The following is a 12321-nucleotide window of genomic DNA, read 5'->3' as shown; positions in this document are numbered from 1 at the left end:
TATAATGTGAGTACGTCGATAAAGTATGTACAATTAGAATGTGAGTTCGTCGATAAAGTATGTACAATTATAATGTGAGTACGTCGATAAAGTATGTATTATTATGATGCGAGTACGTCGATAAAGTATGTGCAATTATGATGTGAGTACGTCGATAAAGTATGTACAATTATAATGTGAGTACGTCGATAAAGTATGTGCAATTAGAATGTGAGTACGTCGATAAAGTATGTACAATTAGAATGTGAGTACGTCGATAAAGTATGTACAATTAGAATGTGAGTATATCTATAGTATGTATGGTTCAATTTGAATGTGACTACATCTATAAAACCACACAAAACAAGTCCGAGCAAGGGTATGCAAATCTTTGATTTCTTGTTTTCTTGTTTCAGTATGTCCTCCTTTCCTTCCTTCCTCTTCTCCTTTACTGCTCATTCATTTCCTTGGTGTTTGTCCACTCTCAGCTCCATCTTGCTCTTCCATGAGTTTCTGAACATGTAAAAAGGCTGTAGCTCTGTTCGTTTCGTGTAAAAAAAGAAAAAGAGAGGGTGTGTGTGTTTGTGTGTGTGTGTGTGTGTGTGTGTATGTGTGTGTGTGTGTGTGTGTGTGTGTGTGTGTGTGTGTGTGTTTTGTTATCTCCATATGCGGGTTTTAGAAGGTGGAACGGAGTCCTCCCATGTCTCGAAGTATCCACCTCCATTTCAATGAGGGATCGTGATTCATGGACCAGTTTGCGAAGTTTCCTTATTCTCAAAGTTTTGTTCCGAGGGCTCTTTTGAGATTGTCGCCGAGCCCCAGACATCTTCCAACTGCAGTTCATCTGTATAAATATTCCTAGTGATGGTTTTTAAGAATACTGTCAGGTTCTTTTTTATCATGCCCATTGCTCCAATAATCACTGGTACAATTTTGGTGCTCTTCATCTTCCAGGATGTTTTCACTTCATTTTTGAGGTCTTGTTGCTTGGTCATTTCCTGGATTTCTGCATTGCTTAGGCCAAAATTGCTGGGGACTGACACCTCCCTCAGCAATGCCTTCTTTTCTTTATTGTACCTCAATACTATATCTGGTCGCAATGCTTTGTTTTCTGTGTTCTCTCTTGATGGGATAATTAGGTCATACGTGGGCATGACTTCCTTGTTTTCAGTGATTGCTTTTGGTTCATGTTTCCACGAGTCTCCTGGAAAAGGGATATTGAGACTTTTGCAGATGTGCCAGTGGATTACTCGACATACTTTGTTGTGCCTTTGGGTGTACACCTGCTCTGAGATGAGTTTTTTTAAACCTATTTTCTTAAAGCCATTGCTGTGGTGTCCTTGGTCTTGGGCATTTATAATGATTTGTTCTCCATCCCAGTTGAGATGACCTTTTCTTAGCCATTCCAAAAAGCCTTGTTGTCGACTCCCAATCTGTCCAACTCTTGTTTTTTTTAATATCTTCCTGCTCTTTTGTTGTTTTCCCAGTGTATATGTTTTGATATTTCATTTTATATTTTTCTTTATTCTTTTTTGCAATTGTTGGGGGTGTACTCGTTGTTGTTTAGGTTTCTTGTGTGACATCTTCCATTCACACCTCTCTTTGGATTTTTTTTTTGCTAAGTCGTTTAGAGATACATTCTCTGGTTTGTTGTCTTCATGTTTGGTTTCAAATTGGATTCGGTAGTCTGTTGCACTTTTTACATATTCGACCAATCCTGCAGTTGTCATCCTGTGACTTCGTTGAGCTTCATCAGGCCGCTACCTCCTTCTCATTTCGGCAGGTACATTCTCGGGATGTAGTGATTGTTGTGCAGCATTTTGTGGATGGTTAAGTGTTTCCTTTTTTTGATATCCAATTAATTATTTTTGATTTTGGCCAGATTATTATTCCACAGATGTACTGGAACACTAATATTGCGAGTTGGATTTAGGCTTTCATTTTGCTCCTTGGAGATGGGTACGTTCCAGGATCAGCCTCGTTCTACACATGTATTATTTGGGAATTGTTTTGTGACGTATGTGGTGGCTCTCTTTTACTCCAAGATATTTGCATGATGCTTCGTCTTCTCACTGTTGTATCGTTGTGTCTAAGTACATTTTTATGTTGTCCGCTTTTTGTTGGTCTTCCCAATTGGCACACTTATCTAGGCCAAATTCCATTTGGATGTCATCAGAGTACTGTTTCACTAACTTCCGTTGTTCTGCCAATTTTTCGTCGTTCAGTGCAAGTTGTTTAAAATAATTTATGTGCAGTAGATTGTCACCTTTCTGAGTTATTCGGATGTTTCTTAGATGTTACGGTGTATGCATGTCCATGCTCATTGATGAGGCTATATTGTGGATCAAGAGCCAGCAAAACAGGAGGGGAGAAAGGCTGTCTCCTTGGAAGATCCCATGTCATATCTTCACTCCTGGTATTTCGATCTTTCATTCCAAGTGTTGCAGGATTCGTGTGGTATTCCATAGATCCCTTGCTTTCTCAATCAGCTTGATCAATTGGGGCTTGGTCTTGTACATTTGCATGCACTTTATCATCCATGAATGTGGGATGCTCTCAAAAGCTCTTTTTTATAGTCTATCCATGCCATGGACAGTTTATTTCTTCTCATATTTCATTTTCAGAGTATGGCCTTCTTTAGTAGTAGGTGGTCTATTGTTCCATAACTGCGCCTCTTACATCCCTTCTGTTCTGTATCTTGGCCTCCTTGTTGTGTTTGGTGGTGGTACATCGTATCTGTGAGTATTTCCTTTGAAAGTTTGGATGTTGTTGGTAGGCAAGTTATTGGCTGATACTTGTGAGGTAGTTGGGTTTCTTCAGATGTTGGGATGAGTGTTACCTTCTGTGAGCCATTCTTCTTATATTTTCTGCATCAATTATTGCTGGGGGGGGGGGGGGGGGGAATTTCCTTGAGATGTTGCTTCTTCTCTTCCAGGCTTTGGATCCATTCCACCTTCTTATTGTGTTATTGTCGATCTTTGTAAATTCCTTTCCAGAATTGTTCCAGTTCATCTTTTTCAGGATGGGATGACACATTCTGCTTTCGTTTCCCTCGTTCATGGTAGAATATTTTCGGGTTGTTTTCAAACATCTGGCCTTGTTTTCTCGAAGACCCCTTATGACCATAACATCCTTTCAGACCCCAAGACTCCAAGGACCCTTAAGACACATAGAACCCTTTACAACCTGAAGACCCTTATGGACCCTAAGACGCAGCAGACCCAATAGACCCCGTTCGGCCTTCTGTCTGAGGGCCTTCTGTAATACCAATTCAGGGTCACTCGTCATAATCAAAAGGCCCCTTCTCCCCCATTGGTAAACCACCTTCAGTACCAAGCTAAGAGGGTGCAATATAAAACAAATTTAATAAATTTCTCCTTTTTTCAGGTTGTTTAGTGACATCGGGAAAAGTCCCTCGTGGAATATAAAAAGTCCCATTTTGCAAAAAGAAAAAACACACATGGCAAAGAGAAAACAGTGTCCATGACAATAATTTAATCCCATTATAATAAAATGGGATATTTTTGTGATTTTATAATTGCCAAACCTCAGGACATTCTCAAGATATCAAATTGAAACCGACAGCTTATTTGTACATATGTGTAGTATATTTGTCCAAATTCTGGTCTGAATTAGTTCAACATCAAGGCCAATGCTGTCCAAAACATGTAAAACGCCTTTTTTGCGGCAATTAGAAAATGTGTTGATCAAATTTGTTGTGCACACCATTCCATCACTTGATTCACTTGATACATCATCACAAAACACTTGATAGGTCAAATTTTTCAAATCACCAAATTGCTGTTTCGATGGTAACCATTGTTTATTGGATTTCGCAGGTATCGTGCTATGCACGACATCTTTCTTGTTTGTCTGTCTGTGAGCAGGATATCTCAAGGTTTTGGACGGATACCATGTGACGGACGGGTACTGTATACCATGTTTGGACACATCTTTCAATGGTGAAGAATCACTTATAAATTATAGTATCTGGATACGGATCTTCACCAACATCTAAACAATCGGTACTTGTCACAAATCCAAACTGTCCACAAATTTTCATCCGAACCCATCCATAACTTTTCAGAAATCCTGCTCACTGCCAAACAGGGGTGAAAACATAACCTCTGTCCACCTTAGTGGGTTGAGGTAACAAACAGGTGTGAAAACATTACCTCATTGGCGGAGGTAATTAGTTTTTGTTGAAGGTTGATCCAAACTTTCATGTTTGTATAACTCAGCCGTATGGGGTTAATGTGCAGAGAGATACACAGGAAAGTGTTCAAGATATGACATTTCTTGATGAGATAAGTCACATAGTATGAAAAACAGGTCGTATTTTTTTTTTGTATGCAGAATCGAGGCTCGTGTAAGAGCTAAAACGTATGTATGTGAGAATAAACAACAGAGATGCAAGATGTTTTCAGACCAATTGTCTTAATCCCTTTTGCATGCAGTATAGTGGAGGTGTTAAGAATTACACAATACCTGGAGGAGTTGAAGTCACCTTCGGATGCAAGAAAGGTACCGGGGGACCAAACCTCATCCACACCTGCACAGATGGTGTTATCTACCTCCCTTCTTGTGATAAAGGTGAATGTCTCCTTTCATCCTTTCACTCCTTGGAGTTGTGAGCATACCTTCAAAATATTCCTGTTGTATGACAATGAGGTGTAACATTTTTGGTAAATAACATTCTTTTAATTTCAGCATAATTTGTTGGAAAATAGTCTTCACAGGTTTCTATTTTCAGAGCAAATTATTCTGCTGTAGTTGGGCCTTTGTAAAATAACAATTGTTTTTACCCTTGCCAGAGGAGAGGGTATTGCATTTGAGTCTGTTTGTTTGTCTGTCTGTTTGTTTGGCTGTCTGTTTCTTTGTCCGCACATAATAAATATGATTTTCTCAACCGTTGATCCGATTGACAGGAGATTTTCACCATGGGTGCATCTCCTCCTGTATAATTTTTATTGTTAATTATGATGTCATAAGTCACGTGATACTGGCACCATGTTGGAAAAACCGAAAAATTTTGGGCCTCTTCATCTCCCAAAGCGCTGCATAGAAAACATTGAGACGTGGCTCATTGTAAAGAACTCTCCATGGGAAATAACACATGTTAATGATGTTGTCATAGGTTCCTCCATTATGACATCATAATTTGACAAGTACAAAACCTCATTTGATCAAGATGAATTTTTTTTTCTCTGCAACCGTTGGTCCGATTGACAGGAAATTTTCACCACAGGTGCAGCTCCTTCTGTAGAATTTTTTTTTTCGTACAAGATCGAAGCTCGTGAAAGAGCTTACATCAATCACAAAAAAAGACAAACGAACACACAAAACATACAATAAGGGGTCATATAAAAACATATATAAAACATAATTTAATGATAATAATGACGTCACAGGTCGCGTGGTACTGGTGCCATCTTGGAAAAACCGAAAAACTTTGCACCTCTCTCACTAAAGCGCTGCATAGAAAACATTAAGACATGGCTCATTGTAAAGAACTCTCCATGTGGAATAACATGTTAATGATGATGTCATAGGTTCCCCCATTATGATGTCATAATTCGACAAGTACAAAACCTCATCCGATCAAGATGAAATTTCTTGAGCGTCATCGATGGATAAATTGGTGGAGAGAAAAAAATGACGTCATTGGTCACGTGATTCGGCCGCCATATTTGTTTCAACACAAAAACCTTAAAACCACTACAAACACGTCCTGGCGATCTCTGATTGCTCTTTCTTGTTTTTATTTTAAATTTTTTTTTTTGACCTACTGAAACTCTGTGTAAATTACAACATGATGTTCAACGTTCTTTTTGTTTCCTCATTGTTTTCACCAAACTATTTTGTATGTCGAGAATGTCAGTGATTAATTGATGCATTTGACTGTTTTTCTGTCTCCATCTGCAATGCGGACTGATGATGCGGGGGAGGGGGGGGGGGGGGGGGAGATTGTGGAGGCAAAAAAATGTAGAAACTTCAACTGGTTAACATGATTGGTGAGAGTAAGCAGTAAAAAATATATTACAGGAAAGGAAAACAATTAAAATACTCTATTCCAACACAAGTAGTTTAATGCGCACGCGTGATCGGCATGAATTTTGAGCAAACATACGATGAAACGAAAGACTTATCTTCCGATTCATGTTCTGATTCGTGTTCCAAATATAACATTCAATTTAAATTAGCTGTTCCTCGATCATAAATTGATCGGACGGATGCACATGAACCAATTGCTTAACCCCGCTTTTTGCTTTGCATGCCTGGGGTAATTACCCCCTCATGAGACATACGCCTTAGATAAGCATGCACGGAAGTCTTGGGCATACACTCGGATGCTTAACTAACACTTAATACACTGGGCTAAGCTATGGACAGACCAGGTGAAAAAAAACCATCAGAATGAGATAATGAATAACTAACTCATGAATCACTGCCACACGAGACATCGACACAAGATAGGCACGTATGTAAGTCTTGGACAACTACTAAAAGGCGAAACTAACACATAACACACCAGGCTAAGCTATGGCTAGACATTTGGAGAATAAGTATCAGAATGAGATAATTCAAGAGAATCTTCACAATCACTTCTTTTTTTTGCTGTTCGGTCAATATTCTGAGCTTGATGCGAAGTGATATGTACATTGTTATCACTGATGCAAAAAAGCTTGAAAGAACAATCAGAGATTGCAGACCTTCACCAGGACGTGTTTTCAGTTGTTTTAAGGCTTTTGCGTTAAAACAAATATGACGGCCGAACCACGTGACAGATGACGTCATCATTTTTCTTTCTCCACCAATTTATCCCGAGATGATGCTCAAGAAATTTCATCTTGATTGGATGAAATTTTGTACTTGTCAAATTATGACGTTGTAATAGAGGCACCTATGACATCATTAACATATGCTATTCCACATGGAGAGTTCTTTACAATGAGCCATGTCTCAATTTTTTCTATGCAGCGCTTTTGGATATATGGAGGTGCAATGTTTTAGGTTTTTCCAAGATGGCGGCCGAACCACGTGACCCATGACGTCATAATTATCATAAAAAGTTTTTACAGGTGGAGTTGCACTGATGGTGAAAATTTCCTGTCAATCGGACTAACGGTTGCAGAGCAAATCATATTTATTCTGTGCGGGCAAACAAACAAACAGACAAACAAACAGACAGACAAATGAAAAATCACTCATAGAGCGACACTTGACAAAACAGAACAAAGTAGAATGTCACTCAGTTGAGCATCCGTTTTTGAGCTCAAAAATAATTAGTGGTTGAATTCAGTGACCTGATAAGGAAATCGTCTTCAAAGTTTAAGTGAATCTGATTAAAATTGACAATTTTAGAAATTTGGCCTATGTTGACCTCAAAAATAGTTGGTGGTTGGTTTCAGTTTGCTGATATGTAAATACCATTCAAATTTCAGCAACGGCTGTTTCCACATTCTTGAGTTATTAACGAAAACCCTCAAAATCAACATTGATGTCTGTCAATCTGTCCGTCCATCCGTCCGTCCATCCGCCCAGAATGTGTTGGCGCTCATATCTCAAAGGCTATACATTGAAACGAGCTGAAACCTGGACTATACATCGGCCAATACGTCTAATTAATGGCTTTCAAAACAAAATCCAAATCTGCGACAAAATCCAAATCTGCACGCATTGAGGAGGTCTAAAGGGGGAGGGGGGGAGGTTGATCCCCCCAAATAGGTATTTGCTCTCTTCTCTGAAACGACACACATGATTTTGGCCACAAGCTTCATATGTGATGCCAAAACGAAGGTGTATATATTTGTATATACTGTGGGACCCCACTATTTGTGGGGGATACATTCCTGGAAAATCCACGAACGGCGAAACCGCGAATAGCTGGGCATTGTTTCAATGGAAAAAGGGGGCATTGGTTCCCAAATCGTGAAAATCCACGAATCGTGAAGAACAAACCACGAATGTCGGCAATAATCCACGAATGTCGATGAAAATCCACGAATGCATGCTATGCCATTGTTTCAATGGGGAAAAGGGAAACAGCTAATTGCACTAATAGATACTGTGGAGTATTTTCATTATGTACAGTAACTCGTGGGGATAACATGTTATGCAGCTGGTGGGATATCCCGCGAAGCAATGTTTACCTGTGAACGGCGTCAGGATATCACGTGAAGCTATTCACAGTGTGAATGACGGGATATACCGCGAAACATTGTTTACATGTGAACGGTGTAATATCACGTGAAGCTGTTCACAGTGTTAATGACGGGATATCCCGCAAAAGCCATGAAAACGCGAAACACATGGCAGCGAACACAGGAGCAGGTCATGATCACGGCTCGTAGAAGATGTTTTTTTGCACATGTCCAGCTGCTTTATGCAAGGTTGGTGAAAGATGGGTTTCATCAATGTGTCAAGCTCATGGCTCGTGAAAATTTTTTTTCGCACCCATGAAAAACCGCAAATTCGTGGAACATGGCCGTGAATAGAAAAAAAGCTGCGAATTTGCGGGACACTTTTCCGCGAATAGAGAAACAGGTCGCGTTTTATCAACCGCGAATACGCGGAACCGTGAATAGCGGGGTCCGATGGTATTTCATTTTAAAGCAACAACTTTGGTACTGAGGTGGAATTTGTTTTGAAAGCCATTAATTAGACGAATTGGCCAATGTACAGTCCAAGTTTCAGCTAGTTTCAATGTATTGTCCTTGAGATATGAGCGCCAACACTTTTATGGTGGGCGGACGGACGGACTGACAGACACCAACTTGAATTCGGGGGTTTTCTTAATAAAATTCAAGAAGGCATCCACGGACATTGCTGAAATTTGGAAGACATTACCTCGACATAGACAGTATTTACTTCTGAAATTTGCAGCCAATTTCGTCCAATAGAAGCAGGGAAACGAATTGCAATCGCCCTACACCTGGCAAATACAATCCATCTACTTCTTCATGCAGCTGTATGGATCAAATGGGCACCCCCTTTATATGAAGTTTTCTCGAGCATTACTTGGTTCCTCATAAGAACACAAGGGTGGTACAGCATGCACACAATCTTTTTTGAATGTCCCTTCTTTTTTGTTGTTTGGCATTTCCGACAAGCTATGGAATATCCCTTTTTTCTATAGTTTGCCACATGGCGCATACCATATAAAGGGGCCTTTTCTATGCCCCTGGCATTTTTCCCAAGAATAGTTTATATAATTTAACAAGGAGCACATATTTACAAGAAATGTCACGGAAGAAAGCTCTTACCCCAATCACAGAAGCCCAGTCTTAGTCACAATTCTACAACTCAGGTGTCTCAGTCATTCCAGGGAAACGAGGTAAGGAAGAGGTACAGAGAGAAGTAGAAAGAAGTTTGAGGTGTGTTTGCGCTCTCTCCCTCACCGGACGTACCCAGAGGGCTTATGCTGTCCGAATGAAAGAGAGGGGGGAATAAGAGGTGAGTACAGAGTGTAATGCCAAGTGTAAGGAGAGATGCAAATGGTGAATGCGTGCAGTGCTCTGAGGAAACTGTGAAGTGAGTAAGCCAGCCCTGACAGGGACAAGGGCTTCTCCTTGATGCTTTGTGTGTTCAAAGGGAACTAATTAGATTTTGGGAAAGCAAGAGAGAGATGGCGTAAATCAGTGTTTATGTACCACCAAGGCATTTAGGAATTCTCTGCGGGCTGGCTCGTTCCATGCACGGAACCTCCCTCGCTCACACGCTCCACCAATCCTCTGGTCACCAGCTTGCTTGTCTCAGATCCCAGGCCTGCCAATATCAACGATCTGCTCAAATCTCCCGACTTATAAAGCCCAAGGAGAAGCGTGGCATGGGGATTGAGCAATCCCCTTTCTGTGCTCCCGAACGCTGCCTTGGTGTTTCTGACGTCTGCCTCTCTGTCGATGGAATGTGCCAGAACAGTTGCCTCATTGGCCCACCCTGTATCTAGGCACCACTCATTGGTTGCACCCAGCTCCTGCAACACTGCTGGAGATAATGTTATGATATCTCTATCTGGGGGAGCATGGGGCGATTGGGGCCTTTGGTGGAGTCTCTTCTCCACCCTTCTCCTCCCACCCCCCTGCTGCGTGGTTCTCCCCTGCACTGTCCTTTATGCTGCTCTTTTATGGATTGCTGGCTCGTACTGTTGGTTTCGCAATGTTGAGTCTTGTAAAGCATGTATGGATGTGGAGAGAGAGAGAGAGAGAGAGAGAGAGAGAGAGAGAGAGAGAGAGAGAGAGAGAGAGAGAGAGAGAGAGAAGAGAAAGAGAAAGAGAAAGAGAAAGAGAAAGAGAAAGGGAAAGGGGAAAGGGAAAGGGGTTTGAGTCTTCCACAAAACACACCACATTTTCCTTTTCCACTGGTATGAGGGGAGAGGTAATTTAGCCACATAATATACTACGGATATATCTACACTTGGGATTTTTCATTTTTTTGCTCTGTGCCTCCCTGGGGGTAATTCTGTGGTAATTCTGTGAATTTGAATCAACTGTACAGGTCAGCACTCTGTTGCAGGGCCACGCAATGATTGCCCTGAATCTCCATCCAAATATTAATCTTAACTTGTCCCTTCCCTCCTTTCCTCAGATTCTAATCCTGGGTGTGAATTGTCAGGAGAAGTATTAGTGAAGAAAAACCTGACTCTTTCTTCTCGTTTTTTCACTGCAGTACGTACACGTGTGCGATGATGTCTGAAAATAAACTGACATAAAACACACACACACACCCACACCTCGATTTCTGAATGTACATGACAGCCCGATTTGCCCAGTCGCGTGAACTCATAAATGATTGTTTTGAACCTTTTATGTTGCTCCTCATGATGTCATGTGGCCTAAATAATGTTTTTCTCATTTAAGATAAAAAAATATCTTGTACACAATGTCTTGATATAAAGAAGTGAAGTTTTCCGATGTTTTCATGTGCATGTGGTGAACAAATGCGTGACAACGTTGGTGCAACTACTCACTCTAACTTTCTCACTTCCAGTACAATTATAATAAATTACAAAGTCACCAATTAATATGCTTAGTCACCAATATGGGAATTTCCTTGAGATGTTGCTTCTTCTCTTCCAGGCTTTGGATCCATTCCACCTTCTTATTGTGTTATTGTCGATCTTTGTAAATTCCTTTCCAGAATTGTTCCAGTTCATCTTTTTCAGGATGGGATGACACATTCTGCTTTCGTTTCCCTCGTTCATGGTAGAATATTTTCGGGTTGTTTTCAAACATCTGGCCTTGTTTTCTCGAAGACCCTTTATGACCATAACATCCTTTCAGACCCCAAGACTCCAAGGACCCTTAAGACACATAGAACCCTTTACAACCTGAAGACCCTTATGGACCCTAAGACGCAGCAGACCCAATAGACCCCGTTCGGCCTTCTGTCTGAGGGCCTTCTGTAATACCAATTCAGGGTCACTCGTCATAATCAAAAGGCCCCTTCTCCCCCATTGGTAAACCACCTTCAGTACCAAGCTAAGAGGGTGCAATATAAAACAAATTTAATAAATTTCTCCTTTTTTCAGGTTGTTTAGTGACATCGGGAAAAGTCCCTCGTGGAATATAAAAAGTCCCATTTTGCAAAAAGAAAAAACACACATGGCAAAGAGAAAACAGTGTCCATGACAATAATTTAATCCCATTATAATAAAATGGGATATTTTTGTGATTTTATAATTGCCAAACCTCAGGACATTCTCAAGATATCAAATTGAAACCGACAGCTTATTTGTACATATGTGTAGTATATTTGTCCAAATTCTGGTCTGAATTAGTTCAACATCAAGGCCAATGCTGTCCAAAACATGTAAAACGCCTTTTTTGCGGCAATTAGAAAATGTGTTGATCAAATTTGTTGTGCACACCATTCCATCACTTGATTCACTTGATACATCATCACAAAACACTTGATAGGTCAAATTTTTCAAATCACCAAATTGCTGTTTCGATGGTAACCATTGTTTATTGGATTTCGCAGGTATCGTGCTATGCACGACATCTTTCTTGTTTGTCTGTCTGTGAGCAGGATATCTCAAGGTTTTGGACGGATACCATGTGACGGACGGGTACTGTATACCATGTTTGGACACATCTTTCAATGGTGAAGAATCACTTATAAATTATAGTATCTGGATACGGATCTTCACCAACATCTAAACAATCGGTACTTGTCACAAATCCAAACTGTCCACAAATTTTCATCCGAACCCATCCATAACTTTTCAGAAATCCTGCTCACTGCCAAACAGGGGTGAAAACATAACCTCTGTCCACCTTAGTGGGTTGAGGTAACAAACAGGTGTGAAAACATTACCTCATTGGCGGAGGTAATTAGTTT

The 12321-nt window shown here is 40.5% G+C and overlaps 2 protein-coding genes across 12 annotated transcripts in view; one reads left to right on the top strand and one right to left on the bottom strand.

Annotated features, from left to right (window-relative positions):
• The window catches only part of LOC137410750 (uncharacterized), a 660974-nt gene that overhangs the window by 255182 nt on the left and 393471 nt on the right, over positions 1 to 12321 (bottom strand). The gene's annotated exons all lie outside the window — the stretch shown is intronic.
• The window catches only part of LOC137431107 (complement factor H-like), a 287920-nt gene that overhangs the window by 199382 nt on the left and 76217 nt on the right, over positions 1 to 12321 (top strand). For all 11 annotated transcript variants that reach the window (XM_078781438.1, XM_078781448.1, XM_078781441.1 and 8 more), the window contains 2 exons: positions 4437 to 4572; positions 10567 to 10646. In XM_078781438.1, coding sequence (XP_078637564.1) covers positions 4437 to 4572; positions 10567 to 10646 — 216 coding nt within the window. The remainder of the gene's footprint in view (positions 1 to 4436; positions 4573 to 10566; positions 10647 to 12321) is intronic.

The sequence above is a fragment of the Myxine glutinosa genome, chromosome 7 (assembly GCF_964187855.1).
Source record: "Myxine glutinosa chromosome 7, kmMyxGlut1.1, whole genome shotgun sequence".
Lineage (NCBI taxonomy): Eukaryota > Metazoa > Chordata > Myxini > Myxiniformes > Myxinidae > Myxine > Myxine glutinosa.
This window is presented reverse-complemented; position numbering and strand designations above follow the sequence as displayed.